The sequence below is a fragment of the Podarcis tiliguerta genome (assembly GCF_965153285.1).
Source record: "Podarcis tiliguerta genome assembly, chromosome: 17".
Lineage (NCBI taxonomy): Eukaryota > Metazoa > Chordata > Lepidosauria > Squamata > Lacertidae > Podarcis > Podarcis tiliguerta.
In genome coordinates this window covers 30,863,208-30,882,951 of record NC_139550.1, presented here as the reverse complement: position 1 = coordinate 30,882,951, position 19,744 = coordinate 30,863,208, and the positions used below count along the sequence as shown (strand labels likewise).

The 19,744-nt window shown below is 47.6% G+C and overlaps 1 protein-coding gene across 10 annotated transcripts in view; it reads left to right on the top strand.

Annotated features, from left to right (window-relative positions):
* Window positions 1-19,744, top strand: part of DOCK6 (dedicator of cytokinesis 6) — a 95,381-nt gene that overhangs the window by 43,476 nt on the left and 32,161 nt on the right. For 4 of the 10 annotated variants that reach the window (XR_014506267.1, XR_014506268.1, XM_083419237.1 and 1 more), the window contains exons 22-32: window positions 3,787-3,962; window positions 6,555-6,659; window positions 9,481-9,570; window positions 11,106-11,201; window positions 11,854-11,994; window positions 13,034-13,147; window positions 14,075-14,245; window positions 15,644-15,783; window positions 15,874-16,043; window positions 18,131-18,282; window positions 19,182-19,364. Coding sequence is in view for 6 of the 10 variants with exons in the window: in XM_083419237.1 (XP_083275363.1) it covers window positions 3,787-3,962; window positions 6,555-6,659; window positions 9,481-9,570; window positions 11,106-11,201; window positions 11,854-11,994; window positions 13,034-13,147; window positions 14,075-14,245; window positions 15,644-15,783; window positions 15,874-16,043; window positions 18,131-18,282; window positions 19,182-19,364 (1,538 nt within the window). In the remaining 4 variants the exon portion in view is untranslated. The remainder of the gene's footprint in view (window positions 1-3,786; window positions 3,963-6,554; window positions 6,660-9,480; window positions 9,571-11,105; window positions 11,202-11,853; window positions 11,995-13,033; window positions 13,148-14,074; window positions 14,246-15,643; window positions 15,784-15,873; window positions 16,044-18,130; window positions 18,283-19,181; window positions 19,365-19,744) is intronic. The other 6 variants (XR_014506266.1, XM_083419239.1, XM_083419238.1 and 3 more) reach the window with 2 other exon arrangements.

Genomic DNA, 19,744 nt, shown 5'->3' with positions numbered 1-19,744 from the left:
TGGCTGTCATTCATGTTGCCTTGAGTGCCATTTTCCCTGGTCTGCAACCCAGGCGCTCCAGAGTTATGACAGATGCCCAGCTCCTTGTGCTGATAGCAGTGTGTTTCTGTCCCAAGGAAAACAGTGGCCTGATTTGATTGGCACCCAGCTGACACTGTGAGATGTTTGCAGTCTTGGAGTCGAGAGGCAAAAATGAGCAGTGCTCCTTCCTTCTCTGTCTACCATCTCTTTCCTTCCACTTATTCTCCTCCTCCCTCTATCGCCATGAAATTAGTCAGCAGGTTGCCTGCGCCTAAGGGATAGATGGGCATGTTCAGGGAGGTGCCTAACTTGGCTCCATGAGTTTCCTCCCAGGAAAGGTCATACGTGGGACAGATGGGACTTCTGAATAATTTAAGGCCAATTGAAGCGGATGAGTCATAGCAGTAGACTAGTAGCTTTTAGGGACAGAGTGCATAGCCCAAAATGGAGCACAGGAAGTTCAGGCTGATGTGCTGAGGGCAGGGGTCGGCAAATTTTTTAGTAGTGGGCCGGTCCACTGTCCCTCAGACCTTGTGGTGGGCCGGAGAAGCAGCACGGGGGGGGGGGGGCTGGAAGAAGAGGAGAGGGGGGCAAGTAGTCCTCCCCACTCCCCCGCCCCAGTCGCTGTGTTTACCTTCCCAGAAGCTGCTGCCACCACCACCACTGCTGCTGCTTCTTGTGGATAGGCGGAGCAAGCTCGTCCACTCTGCTCTCTGGCCCATAGGAGCACCTGGGTGGCAAAGGTGGGAGGAAGAGGCCGAGCGATGGCGGCTCTGCCAATCAAATACAGCGCCTGGTTTACCTCAGCACGGCGCGGGAACGTCTCTGCCAAACGCCGCTGAGGTAAACCAGGCACGGCGTTTGAGTGGCAGAGCCGCCACCGGTTGGCCTCTTCCTCTCGATGACATTGCTGGGAGTCTTGGTTTCGCGGCAGGTTCCCACTTTGCGGTGCGGGCCGGACTCAGGTGGGCCTGATCTGGCCCAGGAGCCATAGTTTCCCAACCCCTGGCTTAGTACATTGGAAGTTAGTCCATTAGGGCAAATGGGGTGCTACCCTCAATTCTTCCCCCAGCCAACCCCCAACTTACAACCAGCTGGCTCTCAGCTTCTTCCTCCTTTGTTTCAGTGCCTCCTTTGTAGAGCTCAATAGGGAGCAGGATGGAGACTTGGAGTTAGATGGCTTCACCCATCATTGACTCCACTTACTGTTGACCTCCAACCCTACTAGTCTCAATGCATATCAGCTCTCTCCCCGCCTCCATGTAATAGTTGCACCCCCTTTTTTCGGACCCTAAAATAAGTCTCCAGAGCATTCCCCGCATAATAGTCACAGGGGGTGTCAGTGGGACGTTTTGTTTTGCTCTGAAGTGTTTTGTTTTGCTCAACGGCATTTCCCTGCTTTTGTAAATGGAATAGCTCTTGGCACAGCTGTTTCCCACCCTCTTTCTGTTCCGCTGCGGGCCCAGGCTTGTCTGCGGGACTTGCCTGTTGGCCAAGTCAGCCCTCAGCCGGTGGAGGTTGAGGCAGTTTTGCACGGGGAGCAAAGGCGGTGGCAAGCGGGGAGGCCTGGCTTGAGAGCCAGCGATGGAGGAGAAATGCAACAGCAGCAAGGTCCTGCCTGGAGGCGGGCAGCTGGGACCTGTGGATGTGCCCAGCGCCTGGTAACTGCCTGAGTGGCAGAAGGGTGCATGCCCACAACAGCACCTGTGCAGCTGGCCTCCTGCTTCTCTGTGTGGGGCCTGCAGGACCGGGTTAGAGACCTAAGCTAAGCTATGCATTTACCGCATTTCACTGCGTAATGGTCGCCACTGCATAATAGTTGCACCCTGCTTTTTTGAAAAGAAAAATCATCATTAATCATGTGACCATTATGCAGTGAAATATGGTACTCTCAGCCAATATTAACAGTATCACGAGATCTTCATTCTCTTTGTATTCTTGACAGGGGTGGGGTGAGAGGAATGAGCTTTATTGGTGGTAGTGAATGTATATATATGATGGAGGAGGTTTTTAGAGCACCCCCCCCCCTTGGAAAAAGAGGACCAATCACTTCCCTTCCATCCCCAGCCATCATCAAGAAGTTCTGATAGTGAAATGACGTCATAGTAACACTCTTAGTGAGATGCATAAGGGGAGATTATTGGTTGCGGTTTGCAGGAGATGGTGGGAAAGACGTGGCACATATTGAAATTGGTGAAGGAAAGTCCACTTGCTTCGAAACAGGCTTGCTCTGGTGAGGGGAAGAGAGACTTTGGTCCTTCCCCACATCCATGGTCATACATGTGAAGGCCATTGCACAGGGCACTGAAGGCAGTTCCTCTTCCCAGCTAGCAGCCCTTCCTGTTCAGCCAACACACTGTGACGGGTGGTGAACACATCCTCCTTAATCTCAATTCTGTCATCATTGGAGAGGACTGAGATTCTCCCTTGTGCATGTTTCTCACCCAGAAGGGAGACAGCATCCAGTTATGAGCTGGCTCCTTCCACCCAGCACTGGAAAACCCAGACTCCCAGGGGCCAGGGGAAGGGGGATCATTCGGTGTTTGTCCTCCATGGACTGCAGTACTATCAAAAGTCTCTTGGGGGACAAAAATAGAAAAATCTCAAGACTTCCTCATCCTCTAACTTTTCTAGCTGCAAGGGTTGGGAATTTCTGTTTCCCCCTTCTTTTGGCACCATGCCTGGCAGTTAAAAGCGCAGATTAGATCTGGCACCAAAGAGCAAGGGAGCTGGGCAGCCACCGATGTTCTGAGCTTCCTTCACCAGGCCCCTGGATTTTCTTCTCAGTGTAAACACTCCCTGCACATTTTCATCCTAGCAGTGACTCTTTTACATTCTGCCTTTGGCGTTCAGTGGCAGCTCTGTGCCAGGAACAAGGCAGTGGGGATGGGAAACCAGACTATTGGCCTTACAGAAAAAGGAGTGGACTAAACACAGCTACTTGCTCTTCAGTGGTCTCTGGTATGCAGAGAGGCAGGATCGTCCTCGTTTTTGAGGAAAGCGACTCAGAAATTTGGGTGATGGTCTACCCTCAAAAAGGGTGGAAAAGATTATTAGGGCTTGCCAAAAGACAGTGAAGGTTTCTTCTGCTCTGCTGGAGAGAGGAGGATATCCATTTATGGCAGGTGTTGGCAAACCCCAGTCCTCCAGATGTTTTGAGACTACAATTCCCATCATCCCTGACCACTGGTCCTGTTAGCTAGGGATGATGGGAATTGTAGTCCCAAAACATCTGGAGGGCCGGAGTTTCCCTATGCCTGATTTATGGGCAACTGACGGTACCCACCAGGAAAGGCAGGACTTGTAGAGCCTTAAACCTCCATAGGGATATTAGGGAGTTGAGGACAGAAAGTGCTACAGCTTAGGAAGATGCACCAACTAATAAAACCCAACAACGAAACATGGCCATTCCACCGGAACATGGAGGAAAAACAAGGATTGAAAAGAAGGTATCCCAGATCCTATGGGGGAAGCAATTCTGGAGCACAGAAGTTTGTCCCGGCCAGATCACGCCCTCTGGCTGAGCCAGAAGGACTGTTTGCTTGAGATGCTCCATTCTGGTGCAGGGAGGAGGCATCCAAGGATAAAAGAATGGAGGGTAAATTGGGACACAGTGGCAGCGTATCGTCTTCTCATGGCCATAGGAAGCGGTGGCCTATTTGTGACTGCTGGAGGTGTCATCCCTCAATAGCATTCTTCCCACCCCAGTATGCCCGTCTGTCCTTTGACTTAACCTAGTGGTTTGTGTGTGTTTGTGTTTTACAGAGGCTGGAATGCCACCCCACAGTGGCCCCATCCAGTATGCCACCTTGTCCCGCACAACTGGGCGCCCTGTCAGCCTGAATCTCTCTCGCTCCAAAAGCATCAGCAACAGCAACCCTGACCTGACCACCACACCAAACTCCCCAGATGAAGAGGTTCAGAAGATTGTTGGCAGCAAGGTAAGCGCTGCTGAGGGTTCTTGTTGTTAATTTCTTTATACTTAACCTTTCCCCCTGATGGGGGCTCAAGGTGGCTTACAGATAGAATAAGAACAGCTAAAAACACAGAAGAAGAAAAAACCCCAAAATGATAGAATTAAAACTATATATAGGTATAAAAGATCAGTTAAAAATCATACAAAGAGTTGCAATAAAAACACGACAGCACCACCCTTTCATCAAAAGCAGTCAGTTCCCAAAAGCCTCTTGGAATAAGAAAGTCTTTACCTGTTGGCAGAAGGACAAGGAGGAAGCCAGTCTAGCTTCTCCAGGGAGGGAGTCCCAAAGTTGTCCGAGCATCTAATAATAATAATAATAATAATAATAATTTTTTATTTATACCCCACCCTCCCCATCCAAGGCTGGGCTCAGAGCGGCTTACAAGCAATAATAAAAACAAGATGAATGATTACAACTTAAAAACAAAAGTAAAATACAACATTAAAATAATGGAACATTAAAATATTAAAATGTAGCCTCATTGCAGGAGGAGAAGGAAAAGAAAAAAGAAAGAGAGGGAGCGAGGGAATCAAATTGGCTCCAAGCCAAAGGCCAGGCGGAACAACTCTGTCTTACAGGCCCTGCAGAAAGAAATCAGATCCTGCAGGGCCCTGGTCTCATGAGGCAGAGCGTTCCACCAGGCCGGAGCCAGAGTTGAAAAGGCCCTGGCTCTGGTTGAAGCCAATCTAACTTCCTCAGGGCCCGGGACCACTAGGGTGTTGTTATTTATGGACCTTGAGGCTCTCCGTGGGGCATACCAGGAGAGGCGGTCCCGTAGGTACGAGGGTCCTAGGCCGTGAAGGGCTTTAAAGGTCAAAAGCAGCAGCTTGAAAAGCACTGGGTGAATATACCACAAAGATGTGAAGCTGGATCCATCCCTTGGATCAGAGCCTTATCTCCCCCACCCTCCATCGACCAGGTTTGATAGAGGAGCGGGACAGCTTATGTGTCAGTCACCAGATGGCACAGTGATGTCAAGTAACCCCCCCCCTTTTTTTTTTTGCCTACATGGTTCGAAATCAAACCACGCAGGCAAAGACACATTTAATTGAAAGCCCCAGTAATTAAAGGTGGTTTGCAGGTGCAGGATTTTATGGGTGCTTGCAAACGCCATCTTTTTCTGCCTCAGGCCAGATGTCATTTATGACTTCAGGTGGAGGTGACATGAGATGTAGGGCAGGTGAAGGCAGTTTGACTGAAACAGCCTCATGGGCCAAGTGGGGAGGCCCGGTTGGGATACTCCCTGGGAGACGGAGGCATCAGGCAGGCCCCCAGTTGTCTCCGGACGATCACCAGTCTCCCATGGAACAGCATCAGTCAGTTAGCGACACGAGCCTCAGAGACATTCCAAGACCCGTGCACACCCTTTCAACAGAGTCTCCACAACGAAAGATGCAGACAGAGCATATTTACAGCTTTATTCAACGTAGTTCAGAACAAAGGAAAAACATGGCTGCTTGCCTCCGTGTCCAGGAAAACAGCTGGAATACAAAAGCTATATACAAACAGAAGTTCCCAGCAGACAGTGCTGGGAGTAAACAGGCATGTGATACACAACAATCATTCCTGACCCTTTTAAGGTGGAATTGAACTATATCCTAACAGGGCCAGAGGTTTCCCACTGGTCAAAAACTATCTGTATACATCTGGCATTTTAATAATCACATAAATAAGACCCCAGTAGTCATTGCAACAGGGAGCTTTGCCATGACTGCCCAAGCGCCACCCTCCTGGGCCCAGCACCAACTTGTACCACCCTGCCACTAATCCTAATTCTTTGCTCTGAAGAACAATTGCCTGAAATAATACTTTCGCTGTTTTGAAACATTGGAGGGTGATCACTGCCATTAACGGCTTAGCGGCTATTAACGGCTTAGCGGCTTTAAGAAAAAGGAAAAACAACTTGCAAGAACTTGCAAGACGTTTCGTCTTGCGAAGCAAGTCCATAGGGAAATTCGTCTTGCGGAACGACTCAAAAAACGGAAAACTCTTTCATCTAGCGAGTTTTTCGTCTTGCGAGGCATTCGTCTTGCGGGGTACCACTGTATGTCACAATATATATTTATATACTGTCTCTGAGGCCCCTAGAACCATATGAAATGCAAAAAAAACCACTGTTAATAACTCATTTTCGAATTGCCCCCCCTTAAAAATCAAATGTCCCCCCTGTGGGGTGTGTGCCCCACGTTGGGAACCCTGGGAATAGACCCTTACAGGTGATTCATGCCATGTCCTCTCCTATTATTTGTCCTTCTTCCCTGTCTTTCCTACAAATTGGTGCCCCACTCTGTGACCGTTAAACCATATGGCACACAACTCCCCAAGTCAATGGGCTTTGTGGCAATGGAAAACCTGGGCTTCTAATGCATTATGATGCTTTGTGTGCATTCCTTTGGTCACTTGCATGGAAATTGCAGGCCCTGGTTTAACTAAGGCTCCTCCCCCTCCTCCTCCTTCTCTGCGATCACAGCAGCAATGGTTGTGGTTCTTTACCCTTGGTTTCTTGGTTCTGATTGTTTTTCCTTTCCTGCTCTTCTCTTGCACGCTACCTAGGGGATTGACCGCTCTCACTCCTGGGTCAACTCAGCATATGCCCCCGGAGGCCCAAAGTCTGTGCTTCGTAGGAATCATCCGAACTCCAGCATGGATCTGAAGCAGGTGCCTTTGCCTTTCCCCTCCTCTCCCCTTGGTGCTCCGACCCCTTGCTCCTCTCCTTGACTTGCTCACCAGAGGGTGCCTGCCATTAATGCCTGCGTTGGGGTAAAGAGTAATGTTTTCCCAGAAGGCTTGAGTTGGGGGGGGGGGCTGTTGAGCACCACACTGGGCATCAGGGGACATGTTTTTCATGAAAAAATGAAAATAAAAGCTGCCTTCTTGGACTGACCTTTGAAATTCCCAAATGCCTCTGTTTTGGAACATTTTGGCTCCCAAACACCGAAATCACAGAAGTAAATGTTCCGGTTTCCGAACGTTTTTCGGAAGTCGAACATCCGCCACGGCTTCCGCTTGAGTTCAGGAAGCTCTTGCAGCCAATCGGAAGCCACGCCTCGGTTGTCGAACATTTTGGAAGCTGAACGGGCTTCCGGAACGGATTATGTTCGACAGCCGAGGTTAGACTGTATTATTATTCGTGCCTTTTTGTGACAGAACTCACCTCCAGCTCTCTGTCTCTCAGTCCCCATGGCAGCCATTTTGTGCTGGTACCCACGACACTTTGATCGAAATAGGAGTACTGGCACTTCATTTTCTGCCCCAAAGCGCTGATTGTTATTAATATGAATTGTTATTTATTCTCTTTATATTCCACCCTTCCCCCCAAAAGAGCCCAAGGCAGTATTAGGTTTTAGAGACGTAGTCCCAGCGTTATGAGGTGGTACAATGAAGGTTGCACTGCCTGACATGGGAAGCATAGTTTTGATATCGGTAGCCTTCCGTCATCTGAGGTTTGGTAATGTCAGGGGAGAGGTTTGTTTGCAAAGGTCTGTGCAAGGTTTTATTTATTTTCCTCACGCAACTGACCCTTTTGCGCTCGCTGAAAGCAGTTTGGAAGAGCGTTTGAAAGCAGCTCAGATATAATGCTGTCTGACACCCAGGGTGCAGTTAGGAGACTGGGCAGCACCTCACCTCCTCCTCTGCTTCTTCCTGGGCAGGGCTGTCGTGAAATCTCCTTTATGGATTATTTTATAAATGCCACCTGCATTCTCTTCAGGCTTTGGTTTCCCTTCCATGATGGATCACAGTTGGCAGGCCTCTTTGCACTTGACATTTGGTAACCCTGCCTGGAAGGCAGAAGGGGCAGGGGAAGACGGCAGGTGGATCACGCATGCAGAAGAATGACTGGCTTGGTTTGCAGGTGTAATTTGGGCCAAAGCAGCGACTAAACTATTGACGCAGGAATTGCTGCTTGCCAGGGGCCACACTTCAAAGCGGGAAGGGAGAGTGGGAGGAGCCGTTGTGGTACAGTGCAGAGATTGCGGAAGCTGGACTAAGGGGATTTCAGTTAAAAAAACACCCTGTCAGCAATTATAAAGTTTCCAGGATATCCTTGAACCAGTCTCCACCTCACAACCTAACGTGCCACAGGATGATGCATGAGAATGAACAGGGGTTAACCCCATGTATGCTGCCTAGAGATCCCTGAGGAAAGACAGAAGCAAAATTGTGATAGATAATTTTTTTAAGTGTCTTTTTGTTTTAAGGAAACAGTAGCGTGGATTGTTTGCTCCCTAGCTTTTTTGAGCTTTCAGCCTAAGCATATGTGAGGTTCAAGGTTTCCAAGGTTCTCTCTGCGTCCATATAATACCCACCTTCCAAAGTCCTTCTGCACAGTGAAATTAGGCAGTTTCTTGGCTTCCACAGCTGCTTCCTCCACCATGCGCAGCAAACATATGGCCGGTATTATGCTTCTCTGTGAAATTGTTAATGTGCGCTGGATGTTGGACACTCCTGTTACATGGGAAAGATGCATCTCTCCCACCTATCCTATTCTATCCTATCCTACCCTACCCTACCCTTGGCGGTCAGTGAATATTATTGGGAAGAAACCATAACTCGTGTGATTTTATGTAGCATTCTCAATACAGGGTGTGTTAGGTACAGTGTTACCTTGGTTTGCAATTGTTTTGGATTACAACCATGTAAAACACTGAAGTGTGTGTCCCTTTTTTTTTTTATTACAACCTTTTTTTTTTTTTTTTGGATTGCAACCCTTTTTTTTTATTGGAGGCCCCATTGACGAAAGCACGCCTTGGGTTACAACCGGACCTCCGGAATCGATTATAGTTGTAAACCAAGGTATCACTGTATTTTCCTTATCAGAGTTCTCTAAATTGGGCAATTGTCTTTCTCTCTGCAACAGTGTCATCTAATGGCAGCTTTGTGGACTGCAGGTACCGGTCTCGCCTAACTGCTGATAGTTACACTGCTTAAGAAAAAATAGCTGCTATGATGAGAACGCATCCTATAGCTATAAGCAAGCGCTCTCCATATATTTGCTGTACGTTTGCCTTCTAATCTACTGAACTGGACAGTAGTGCACCACTAAAGAGGCAGGCAGGAGTGGAGGCCTGGGTCTTTACTTAAAAGCACCCCATGAACCCTCCTGCTCTTCCTCTGTGCAACAAGTACTCATCCTGCCAGGGCAACAGGTTGATTACACTTGGTGTTTATTGCTCTTCTTGAACGTGCTCTCCCCTTGTGTGTGGGACGTAGTCCTGTTTGAGTTGCATATAAGCATTGGTTTGGTCTATCTGATCGAGGTTATGCAGCCCTGAGTTTGGTGACCTTGCAAATCCATTATAGACTCCTGCTTCCTTCCAAAGTGTGGTTTGCTTTCAAATTCTGAGCTCCTTCCTCTCAGTAAGGAAGCCGGTCACTTTTCCTGCAAACCACCACCTCGCTCCTCCTTCCATCCTGAGTAATGCCTCTTCACCACCACTGTGTCCTCTTCTTTTCTCTCTTGCTTCTGCTCATCTCACAGGCTGCGGAGCGAGCACCTAATCGTATCTCCTCCTATCTTGAGAACTCCACTTTTCCTCCGGCCACCCCGATGAGATCAACAACCAAAAAGGTAGAGAGAGACTGGGAAGCACCCCAGAAATGTCGCCCTGGAAGACAAACTTAAGACTAGGATCCTATGCACCCTTGGGAGTAAGTTGCATGGATTTAAGTGGAACTTCCTTCCAAGTAGACATGCATCGAATCCATCTAGTATAAACAGTGCTCCCCCCCCCCCAAAAAAAATGTTTAGGGGTACTCTCATTTTCCTACTCATATTGAAATACTGCCCCTCAGTGAGGCCAAACTTAGATTCGCAAAATGTTTAGGGGTATTCATCCCCCCAGAAAAAAAGCACTGAGTATAAGTATTTGGTTCAGAAGCAAGTGGCGCTGGTTGTTGTGAATGATGTTATGTGCTCTGAATAGCAACAGAAGCACAGGCAGCTCTATGATGTGGCATTGCCTTGGGTAAGCCCTTTGGGTGGAGATCATGTATCTGTGGTTGGTTTCTGCCATGAAGAAATTCAGGCCCTGCTGATTTTGGTGACCAAACCAATTAAGTCATGATAAAAATCCCACCCTCCTCTGAATGCTATTCCGCTTGCTCTCATACTTCCATTTCTACTTTCTTTCCTTCAGTGTTATTTGCCACCTTTTTGGCTTTTTCTCGCAGAGCTGCTGCTCTGAGTCTTCTGTTCATAATACACAACTCACCTGAACCTTCCTCCCATGTCTATGGGAGACATTCAATGTGTCTGCCAGGAATAAACATGTAGACTTGCTTCTTGCTTTTAGGCAGTCCTAGATGGGAGCTGCTCCTGGCTGGAGCTCAGTGGGAGGGAGGACAACTTGAGACTCTTGGCTACTTCAGCTTTTGTTATTTCACTGATAACATATTTAACATTATATGGATTAAACCCCCCCCCAACCTAATCAAGAGGAAGGAAGTGGGTCTGGGCTGTCAAGTTCCGAATGCAGATTGGTCCGGAGTCCAGACTGTGCTGTTGTATCCTGATAATAGTGCTTTGAGAACTACAAGGGATAGTTGGATGCTGATAACTCTGTTTAGACACGAGAGCAGTTTTGTGTGTGAACAACACAACCAGTCGCTAAATGGCTGTGTTTATAGCATGTATGCTACAAGGCTTCTGGCTCCTTGGCCACTGACTCAGATGAGGCAGTGATCTAAGTGAGATGAGTTGGGTGGGTGTCAGTTACACCAAGAAGCATCCATCTGTGTAAATTGACTGGGGAACGAATGACTCCCCAGAAATCTCATTAGGGATCTGTTGTTTTTCAGACTAGGCCTGTATTCCAAAACCTGGCCCATTTCCTAGTCTTTGTCAGTTATTGTTTTTCTAACCTAACAGCATCTTCTGAAGATCTGTGACTTTTTTTTGACAGGCAATCAAACAGATTCTGAGCTGAAGAATAGGGTGTACAGATGAGGGCTGTATTTTTACTCCCTCTCTCTTTCCCTGGTTTGAAAGCAGCTGGTAGCTCCAGAAGCACCAGCCTGTGACTCTGTACTCAGTCCTGCAATGGTTGACCTGAATTTCTGCAAGGGGCATGCTGAGTGTTTCCTCTCCTTGTAAATCTCTTTTAGCTGCTTCATGAAGAACTGGCCCTGCAGTGGGTGGTGAGCACCAGTTCCGTGCGGGAAGCTGCCTTGCATCAAGCCTGGTTCTTCTTCCAGTTGATGGTATGCCCCTTGCTGCTGATCTCCCTAAACAAATTGTTTGCCTTCTGGCCAGGAGCATCCATGATCTGGCTTTATGTGTTGCTTTATGTAGACTGTCCCTTTGCTGTCCAGCTTCCAAATTTCTGCTTTGCACAGTGTCACTACAGAAAGTTATGAGAGAACTGAGTTGTCCCTCAAGGTGTATCCTAGATCAGCCTTTGGGGAAAAAACAACCACCTTCCTTAAAATATTAAGCAATGAAAAGAACTGATGTGCACCACACCTAGGTACAAATTTCATCATTTTGTATTTGGAAGTGGAGGAAGGTTTCCGAAAGGAACAGAAGTATGAGTGGCTCAGTCGCTCTGTGATAATCCCAGTGGCAGACTTCTCAGATTTAAAGTGAAATTCTTTTCTGCCTGTCTTATTTTGCCAGTTCTTTTTAGGATATTTAACCTCTCTTCAGTCAGGCTAGCAGCTTTGGCACAGTAGTTTAAGCAGCCTAACTGATTTTCAGCTGCTCATGTGCAGATAGTCCCAAATGGAGTGCACTGTTGTAAGAGAGGATTTGCCCAACTACGGTCAGTCTAAATTGGAATTCCCAAAGGGGTTGGAATAATTGGGCAGTGGCTGCTGATCCAGGAGGATGAAACACCCTTGATGCTCTTCTTAGGTGAAGAGCATGGCACACCATCTGTTCTTGTGTGACAAGCTGGAGGCACCTCGCAAGCTGCGTTTCCCTGGCCGTTTTGTTGATGACATCTCAGCCCTAGTGTGCACCGTCAGTGCCGAAATCGCTAGCCGTTGCCAGAAGGTTTGTGCAAGGTTTCTTTTGTTTGCTTGCCTCTCCATCCATTCCCTCAGAGTTTCCTATCCTCATCACTCCACAAACAAGCCAAGTGACTTAATTCATGTTTGCATGTTTTAAACCTTGACCTGCATTAGAGTGCAAACTTTAAAAAGTGCAATGTTGGGAGCAGCAAGGTACAGGTTTCTCTAGTTTCCCATATTCTTCCTCCTAAACTACAGGTGTAAATAAATAAAACCCAAGCTTTACATTTTAATTTACCGTATTTTTCGCACCATAGGGCGCACCTGACCATAGGGCGCACCTAGTTTTTAGAGGAGGAAAACACACAAAAAATATTCTGAATCAAATGTTGCACTAAACTATTTAAAGCAGCAAAGCGGGCGGCTCCTGTCTGCTTTGCTGCTTTAAATTGAGCCTCAGAGGAGGGTAGGAAGGGGAACCATGGCTTATCTAAGTCCAGTTAATAATGCTGAGCCTGACTTATGGCCATCGAGATTAGCCTGGCCGTCTCAGTGGAAATCTGGGGAGGCTGAGGTGGACTTTCCAGTGGTCAAAGTGTGGTTGAGTCTTCCTGCCCGGCATCTATTTCCTGCCCTCTTTCCCCCCTGCACCCCCCATGCACATATATTACATTTGAGTGACTTTAGCTGTACTAACCCCAACCCCCCCTCCCCACAAACTACAATTTTTTAAAGTGGGTTTTAAAAAAGAAATGGTTTATGTGATTATATAACACACACACACACAAAAATCCAAAGATGGCTAGTTGTTCTTGATCTCCCTTTAAAATTCACAACTGGAACAAAATGGAAACCTTTGTGTATAATCTGCTGAGAACTTCTATACGAACCTCATTGAAATGTGTGGGAATTCTGTGAGATAGCTGCCCCATTTTGATTCTGTGCTAGCAGTTTGCACTCGCTCACGTGGTCTTAATCCCCTCTCCCACTTGCTCAGTTTCTGACCCTCCATTCGGGGTTGCCAGAGCCGCACGGAAGCCCCTTCAATTGCCACCTCACATACTTCTGTGCTCCTTCCGCAGGATATTGAGCTGGTGGAACGTCTCAACAGCAGCCTGGCCTTTTTCCTCAATGACCTACTATCCCTCATGGATCGCGGCTTTGTCTTCAACCTCCTGCGTTCTTACTACAAGCAGGTAACAAGAGGAACCCAGTGGTTCTCTTTTCCCAGGCTGCTAATTTTACCTCCTGGAAGAGGGCACAATAACTAGGAGAGAGGGCAAGAGTTTTATTTAGATAGGTGGCTGCGGAAAACTTTCTGTACATGCAGAACTCAGATCCAGTGTGTTGTAGGGGTTGGAGTGTTGGACTAGGACCTGAGAGACCAGGGTTCGAATCCCTGCTCAGCCATTGAAGATCATAGGGTGGCCTTGGGACAGCCACAAGTCTACTTTGTAGGGTAGTTGTGAAGATAAAATGGGGAAGAAGAAAAGCATGTATGCTACCTTGAGCTCTTTGGATGAAAGGTGGGGTATTATTGAAAATAAATACATAAGTAATTGGTTAAAGCTTGAACCCTCCCTCAGTTGTAATCAGGGCTTTGATGTTAGACTGGACACTGGGGAAGGAGATGGTGACCCTGGGTGGCCTCTGCTAGAGGCTGGAGGGTTCACAATGCTGTACCAAGCCTACAAGGGATGCGGCTGGTGCTGTGGTCTAAACCACTGAGCCTCTTGTGTATGCTGATCGGAAGGTTGGCGGTTTGAATCCCTGTGACGGAGTGAGCTCCCGTTGCTCTGCCACAGCTCCTGCCAACCTAACAGTTCGAAAGCACACCAGTGCAAGTAGATAAATAGGTACTGCTGGAAGGCAGGAAGGTAAACAGCATTTCCGTGCGCTCTGGCTTCTGTCATGGTGTCCCGTTGCACCAGAAGCGGTTTAGTCATGCTGGCCACATGACCCAGGAAGCTCTCTGTGGACAAACGCCAGCTCCGTTGGCCTGAAAGCGAGATGAGCGCCGCAACCCCATAGTCACCTTTGACTGGACTTAACGGTCCAGGGGTCCTTTACCTTTTTTTACCTTTACCAAGCCCATAACAGCTACTTTCCTTCCTCCTCTCCAGATCAATAACAGGCTGCTGACCACCCAGAACCCCAATGCTCTCATTGCTCTGAGGATGGACTTCATCCGTATCATCTGCAGCCATGAGCACTACGTCACTCTAAACTTGCCCTGCAGTGGCCTCTCCCCACCTGCTTCCCCCTCCCCCTCCGTTTCTTCAGCAACCTCCCAGGTAAGCAGCCCACCATAAGGGAAGAGAACGTGAGAAGAGGATGCTCTTGGTGTCAGAGCATGACTCCATCTGGTCCCACCAGCCTGCCTTGAACAAACCTGAGCCAGGTGCCTCCGCAAGCGCACCAGCTGGGCACGAAGGCGGCAGCTGCCCTGTTGCCCCCAGCCTCTGCTATCCTGAACAGCTAGCGGATGCCCTCTCTGTGAAATAGTCTGATCCCTTTTAGAACTGCCTTAAGCAAGTGGCCAAGTAGCAGATACCACTGGGAATTGGGGTAGGGGTGTGTGTTGGGGTGATGACTGCTGGCTCAAAGAAGGTTTGCCGAAGAAGTAGGCTTCCAGGAAAGACTTGAAAGAGACAGAAAGTTTTTACTGGTAGCGAGAGGAATCAGCATGTTGAAAAACCAAGAGGCAAATGGCAGCATTGGAGGGACAGAAAAGAAATTGGGAGCATTGCCATGGATTGGGACAATCAATGGATTGGGGATGTTAGCTGACTCTCCCTGGGGAGGTCAGTCCCCTGCCCCCATGGCTGAAAGGGGCAGCATTTTCACCCCTAGGAAGTCATGAAACACTGCAGAGGATTGATTCCCTGCCCCTTAACTCTCCCTGCTTCCCTTGCTCCTGCAGAGCTATATATCAGTGTGGCGATCACACAGGGTCCCCAGACGTTTAACGGTCTATTGATCCCTGTGCCACCACTGTGATCGCTTCCCTGCTGCCACCAACCAGTTACTCTCTGGTAAAACACTGAGTCCAGTCAGTTGTTAAAAGTGAACCACAAAAAAAAAACAAGTTTATTTTACAAACGTTAACAAGTTTATGTTTTCTCCGATGATATTCCTGTCAGTATCTTAACTTTAGTTTCTTTACTGGCCTATACCTTCCTATTACCTTCTAACTTTACCTTCTCACACCAGACTAGCCCAACCCACAGACTTACCTTCCCTCTCTCGTCTAACTCCAGACTGTCTTCTCAACCACTCTAACCCTAACTCTTCTTAACAAATTCTCTCTGTGCTGAAACCTTATACACATTTAACTCTGCCCCTTGGGTTCCCATTGGTTAGTCATTTTACAATTAGTTAACCCTTTCCCTATGAAGCCAGTATGATGTCACACACATAGGAGGGCAAACGCCACAATCACCTTTTGTAGTTGACACTTGTGGAACCTTTCCTTTCTTCTCCTTGCCCCACTCCCCTTTAAAGAAGTAGTTCACGAAAGCAACAACTGAGAGAGACTGACTCATTTGAAAGGCTACCAATAAATGATGGCAACTGAGATGTGAAGCTTGGACGCTATTCTTTTCTATGCAATGATAAGGAAAGGAACCGTTCACGACATGCTAGCTGGGGCCGGCTCTGCCTGATTTCTCATGGCCTTTCCCCTTTCCCAGGGCTCAGCCTTCTCCAGCCACACACAGGACCAACGAGTGGCCAGCATGTTTGAGCTGTCGGTGGCCTTTCGGCAGCAGCACTTCCTGGCAGGGCTGGTGCTGATGGAGCTGGCTCTCATCCTGGAGCCGGATGCAGAGGGGTAAGTGCAGTCCTTTGGGATGGTTCCCTGATGCCCTTGTAGCCAGAGCCCTTTCTGACATCCCTGCTCTCTTCCCTTCCCTTGCCTCAGAGCCTTCTTCTTGCACAAGAAGGCAATCAGCACTCTTCACAACCTTCTGTGCAGCCACGACTCGGACCCTCGCTACATGGACCGTTCGGTACGGGAGCACGTGGCTCAGCTGTACTTGCCTCTGATTGGCATCGTCATGGATGCCCTGCCCCAGCTCTACGACTTCACAGGTGAGGCCAGGGGAGGAGGGTGATAATGGGTGGAGGTACCAGTGTGTGCAGATTCTGAGCCAGTTTTCAGAAACGACAGCCTCTCCTCAACCTTCCTTGCTGCTGGCAAGCCTGCTGTCTTCAGTTTTGTTCCACATACTTGGAATAGAGCCAGTTAAGCAGAGGGCTTGGGTGGCCATGGCATCAATCCCAGTTGTGTCAAACTCGCTGACTGTAGCTGCTGCCCTCCCAGGCGAAGGAGGAGAATCTAACTGTCCAGCATATGAGTTTCGCTATCTGAGGTTTGATATGGTGTTCATTCTGTGAAGCAAAACCAAGCTGACATTTTAAAAAATGCTTTGCTGTTCTGCATTGGGTCAGTACTTTGGCCTTGTTATTAAAACCAGGTCTCTCTTTATTTTATATTGTTTTTAGTATCACTGAGGATCTCTCTGGCTAGGTATTATCACATCTGCCATTAAAACTGTTTGTTCTGTCTCCTTATCTAAGGTTTCTCCAAAAGTAATCACACTCTTGGTGAGAGGTGCAAATGGTGACATCTCTTTGTATCTGAAAATTCAATCAAAGAGATTTCCGCATACATCTGATGTCATTTGAGTCCTATTTGTAGTTTATGAAAGCATATTAGCTTTCTGTCTAGCTCTGAAATTATAAATTCTGAGCAACTTGCTGCATTCATTCTTTCTAATATCAAAGTCAATGAAGTAAATGTTCTCTGATTCACAGGATACAAAGGATTTGTTCCAAATACAATGCCTTTTAATGTGTTATGATTTGACACCCAGCTATAAGACTAGAAAAAAATATTATTTTATATTTCTTTGCCTTCTGTTTTTTCCTAGTTAATTCCTTTTGTACTCTGTCCTTTAATTCCTAACTAGAACATCCTTAGCCAGCTTCCCCATCATCAGTTCAGGACACACTTACTGAACAACACAAAAGCAAAAATATAAAGCCTGTCAGTTGAGCAAATGCAATTTAAGTGAGCTTAAGAGTGGCACTTAAGAAGAGAGAACCAGTCTTTGAATATTCAGAGAATATTCAGAAACATGTCAATCTCACAGCTCAGGAAATCCTGGAAAAGAGCCACAATTTGAGTGGTGATTTGTGGCTTGGTTGTGTGTCATAGCTTCCCATGTCGTTTCTCATTTGTTTTGGGGAAACGTACAACATTTGAAGCAGAGTCAGAGCCACAAAGGAAGTCTCAAGTCATGCAGATTTAAAGACTGCATGGTATAGTATAGAGAAGCTAATGAAAGGGAAAACAAGGAAGTTGTGAAGGAACAAAAGAAAAGAAAGCCAGAGGAAGAGTCTGGGATTAAAGTCTGGTGCTTATAATAGAATCCAGAGCTTTAAGCAAGGAATCTCACAGCCTGACACTTGGAACTGGCTTGATAAGCTACCCAGGACTGTGTGAACTCGGTCCTAGAACAGCCTTCCGTATCTGTGGATCTCGAGAGGTTGTTGGACTACAACTCCCATCAGCCTCAGCTGTCCTGGCCCAGTGGTCAAGGATGGCGGTGGGAGTCCAACAAAATCTGGAAGGCACTAGGCTGAGAGAGGCTGCCCCAGAGCTTATATAAGGGAAAAGAAGTGTGTGTGTGTTTTACCCCAATAAATTGCAGGTAGCTTGAGGCCCCTGGAATGGCCAAGTATACACTGCTAGGAGTCTGGCCCTTCTTCATTTCCATGGTCAGCGTTGCAGAAGTTCTTGCCTGCAGGGATGGTTCATGGCCCCGGCCTGGCTTTGGCTCTGATTTAGCCAGAAAACGCTTCAACAAAATCAGTCTGTGAAGTCAACCAAACAAAAAATCTTGGCTTCCCCATCACCTTAGCTTGCATTAGCTTTGGTGGGTTGCTTAGCTTCCGTTGCCTTTATTGTTCATTTTAGCTGCTTGGAATGTCTCTGAAGAGGAAAATGAGAGTCAAACCTTATTAAGGAACATTTGTGCAAATTAGCTGTCCATCTATCTATCATCTATCTATCTATCATCTAAACAGAATATCAGTATCCAAAGTTATTGACTGGGTGATGGCAGCTGGGCTATCTTTTCTTCCCTTATCGGGCAATTAATTCAACTTTACAGAGAACCTCAGCCAGCGAGGGCGGCTGGCCTCTGTGACGGTTGAGGACGGCGATGGGGATGGCAGCACCATTAGCCAGTCAGTTGCAATGGCCATTGCTGGCTCTCCCTTGCCCCACGCTCATCGGTCCACTGTCTTCCAAATGCCATCGGTGGTGAGTGTACACTGTCCTCTGGGGCTAGAGAACGAAACTGAAACTTGGGTGGGGAATACTTGCATATTAGAAGGGGATGAGGGTTTGTATAGCTCTCCAAATGCTGTTGGACTCCCGACTCCCTCCCTTCAGCCCAGTGGTCAGGGGTGATGAATCTAACATCATCTGGAAGACCATAAGGTCCCTATCTCAGCTTTAGAGACAGAAATCTCAGTGATAATAATACCTGGTATTGGACAGCCTCCCGTTTAGGCCAGAAGCCATGTCTATTAGGAACTCGTGGAATGAACCCAGGAGCATACAGCTCTCAGTCCTCAGCAGGAAAGTCTGTGTGTTCAGATTTGTAACATGGTTGATCTCAAACACAATAGGAGATTTAACAGTACAAAAACGATTAGTTGATTGCAGTGAGTTTTGTTCGTTTATGTGAGGGGGGCGGTTATTGGGTCAGATTTGCCTTATCAATTTGTATGCTGTTGTGGGGTTTATATTATTATCTTCTTGGGCTGTGTATGTAATAAAGGACAGCCATTCTGGGGTGAAGGCATCCTCTTTTGTAACTGAAAAATCATTTAATAAAAACAAATACACAAACACACGCAACACCCTACAAGGACTTGCATGAAGCAGCCAATTTTAAAACTCCATTCAGCTACTACTTGCATTTCCTATTCTGACATAGTGATACCATTAGGCAATGTGGGCCCAAAACATTGCTCCTCAAAACCAGAGGAAAGGAGGTCATTACGAATAGAGAGCAGCAGGGCACCACTACTGCCTCTGGCTTCTTTGATGCACTGTGCCATTTAGGCATGCTTAGTTGGGAGAGGGGGGAATGGGGAGTCTGGGTCAAGTGAGTTGTAAGAGCTGCGCTGAGCTCATCTCTTGCTTGTTTGCAGCCGCCACGCCAGTACAGCATGCTGTCAGCTGAAGCAAGTCGCAACCTGCTGGTGTGTCTCCTGTGGGTACTGAAGAATGCGGATGGAGCTGTGCTGCATCGCTGGCTTGCTGACCTCTCTGCTTTGCATGTGAACCGTCTCCTTGACCTGCTCTACCTCTGTGTCTCTTGCTTCGAGTATAAGGTTAGAGTCCAGGCACTGAGAGAACCAAACGTGGCTCCCCTGCTTCCCTCCTGCCCATCCCAGGACTTTGGGGGACAGAACGCAAGAATCCCACCTTTAGCTGGCTGGACTCCTCACCTAGACAAACTCCTTAGTGGTTGCAGATCTCAAAGCATGCAGTCTTTGACAGAACGTGGCCAGCAAAGAGCGGAGAAGAGGCAAGAGAAATGCAGCCTCCGACTGCAACAGTCAGAGGCTGCATTTCCTTCCAAGGAGAGCCTTCGAAAACAGTGGTTCTACAACTTGTCTTAAGGCAAGAGCAGACAGGCTTCAGGCTGTAGGATCTCTCTGTTGTTTAATAGAACCCCAAGAGTTCACCTGCTGGAGCCTTAGGCAAAAGA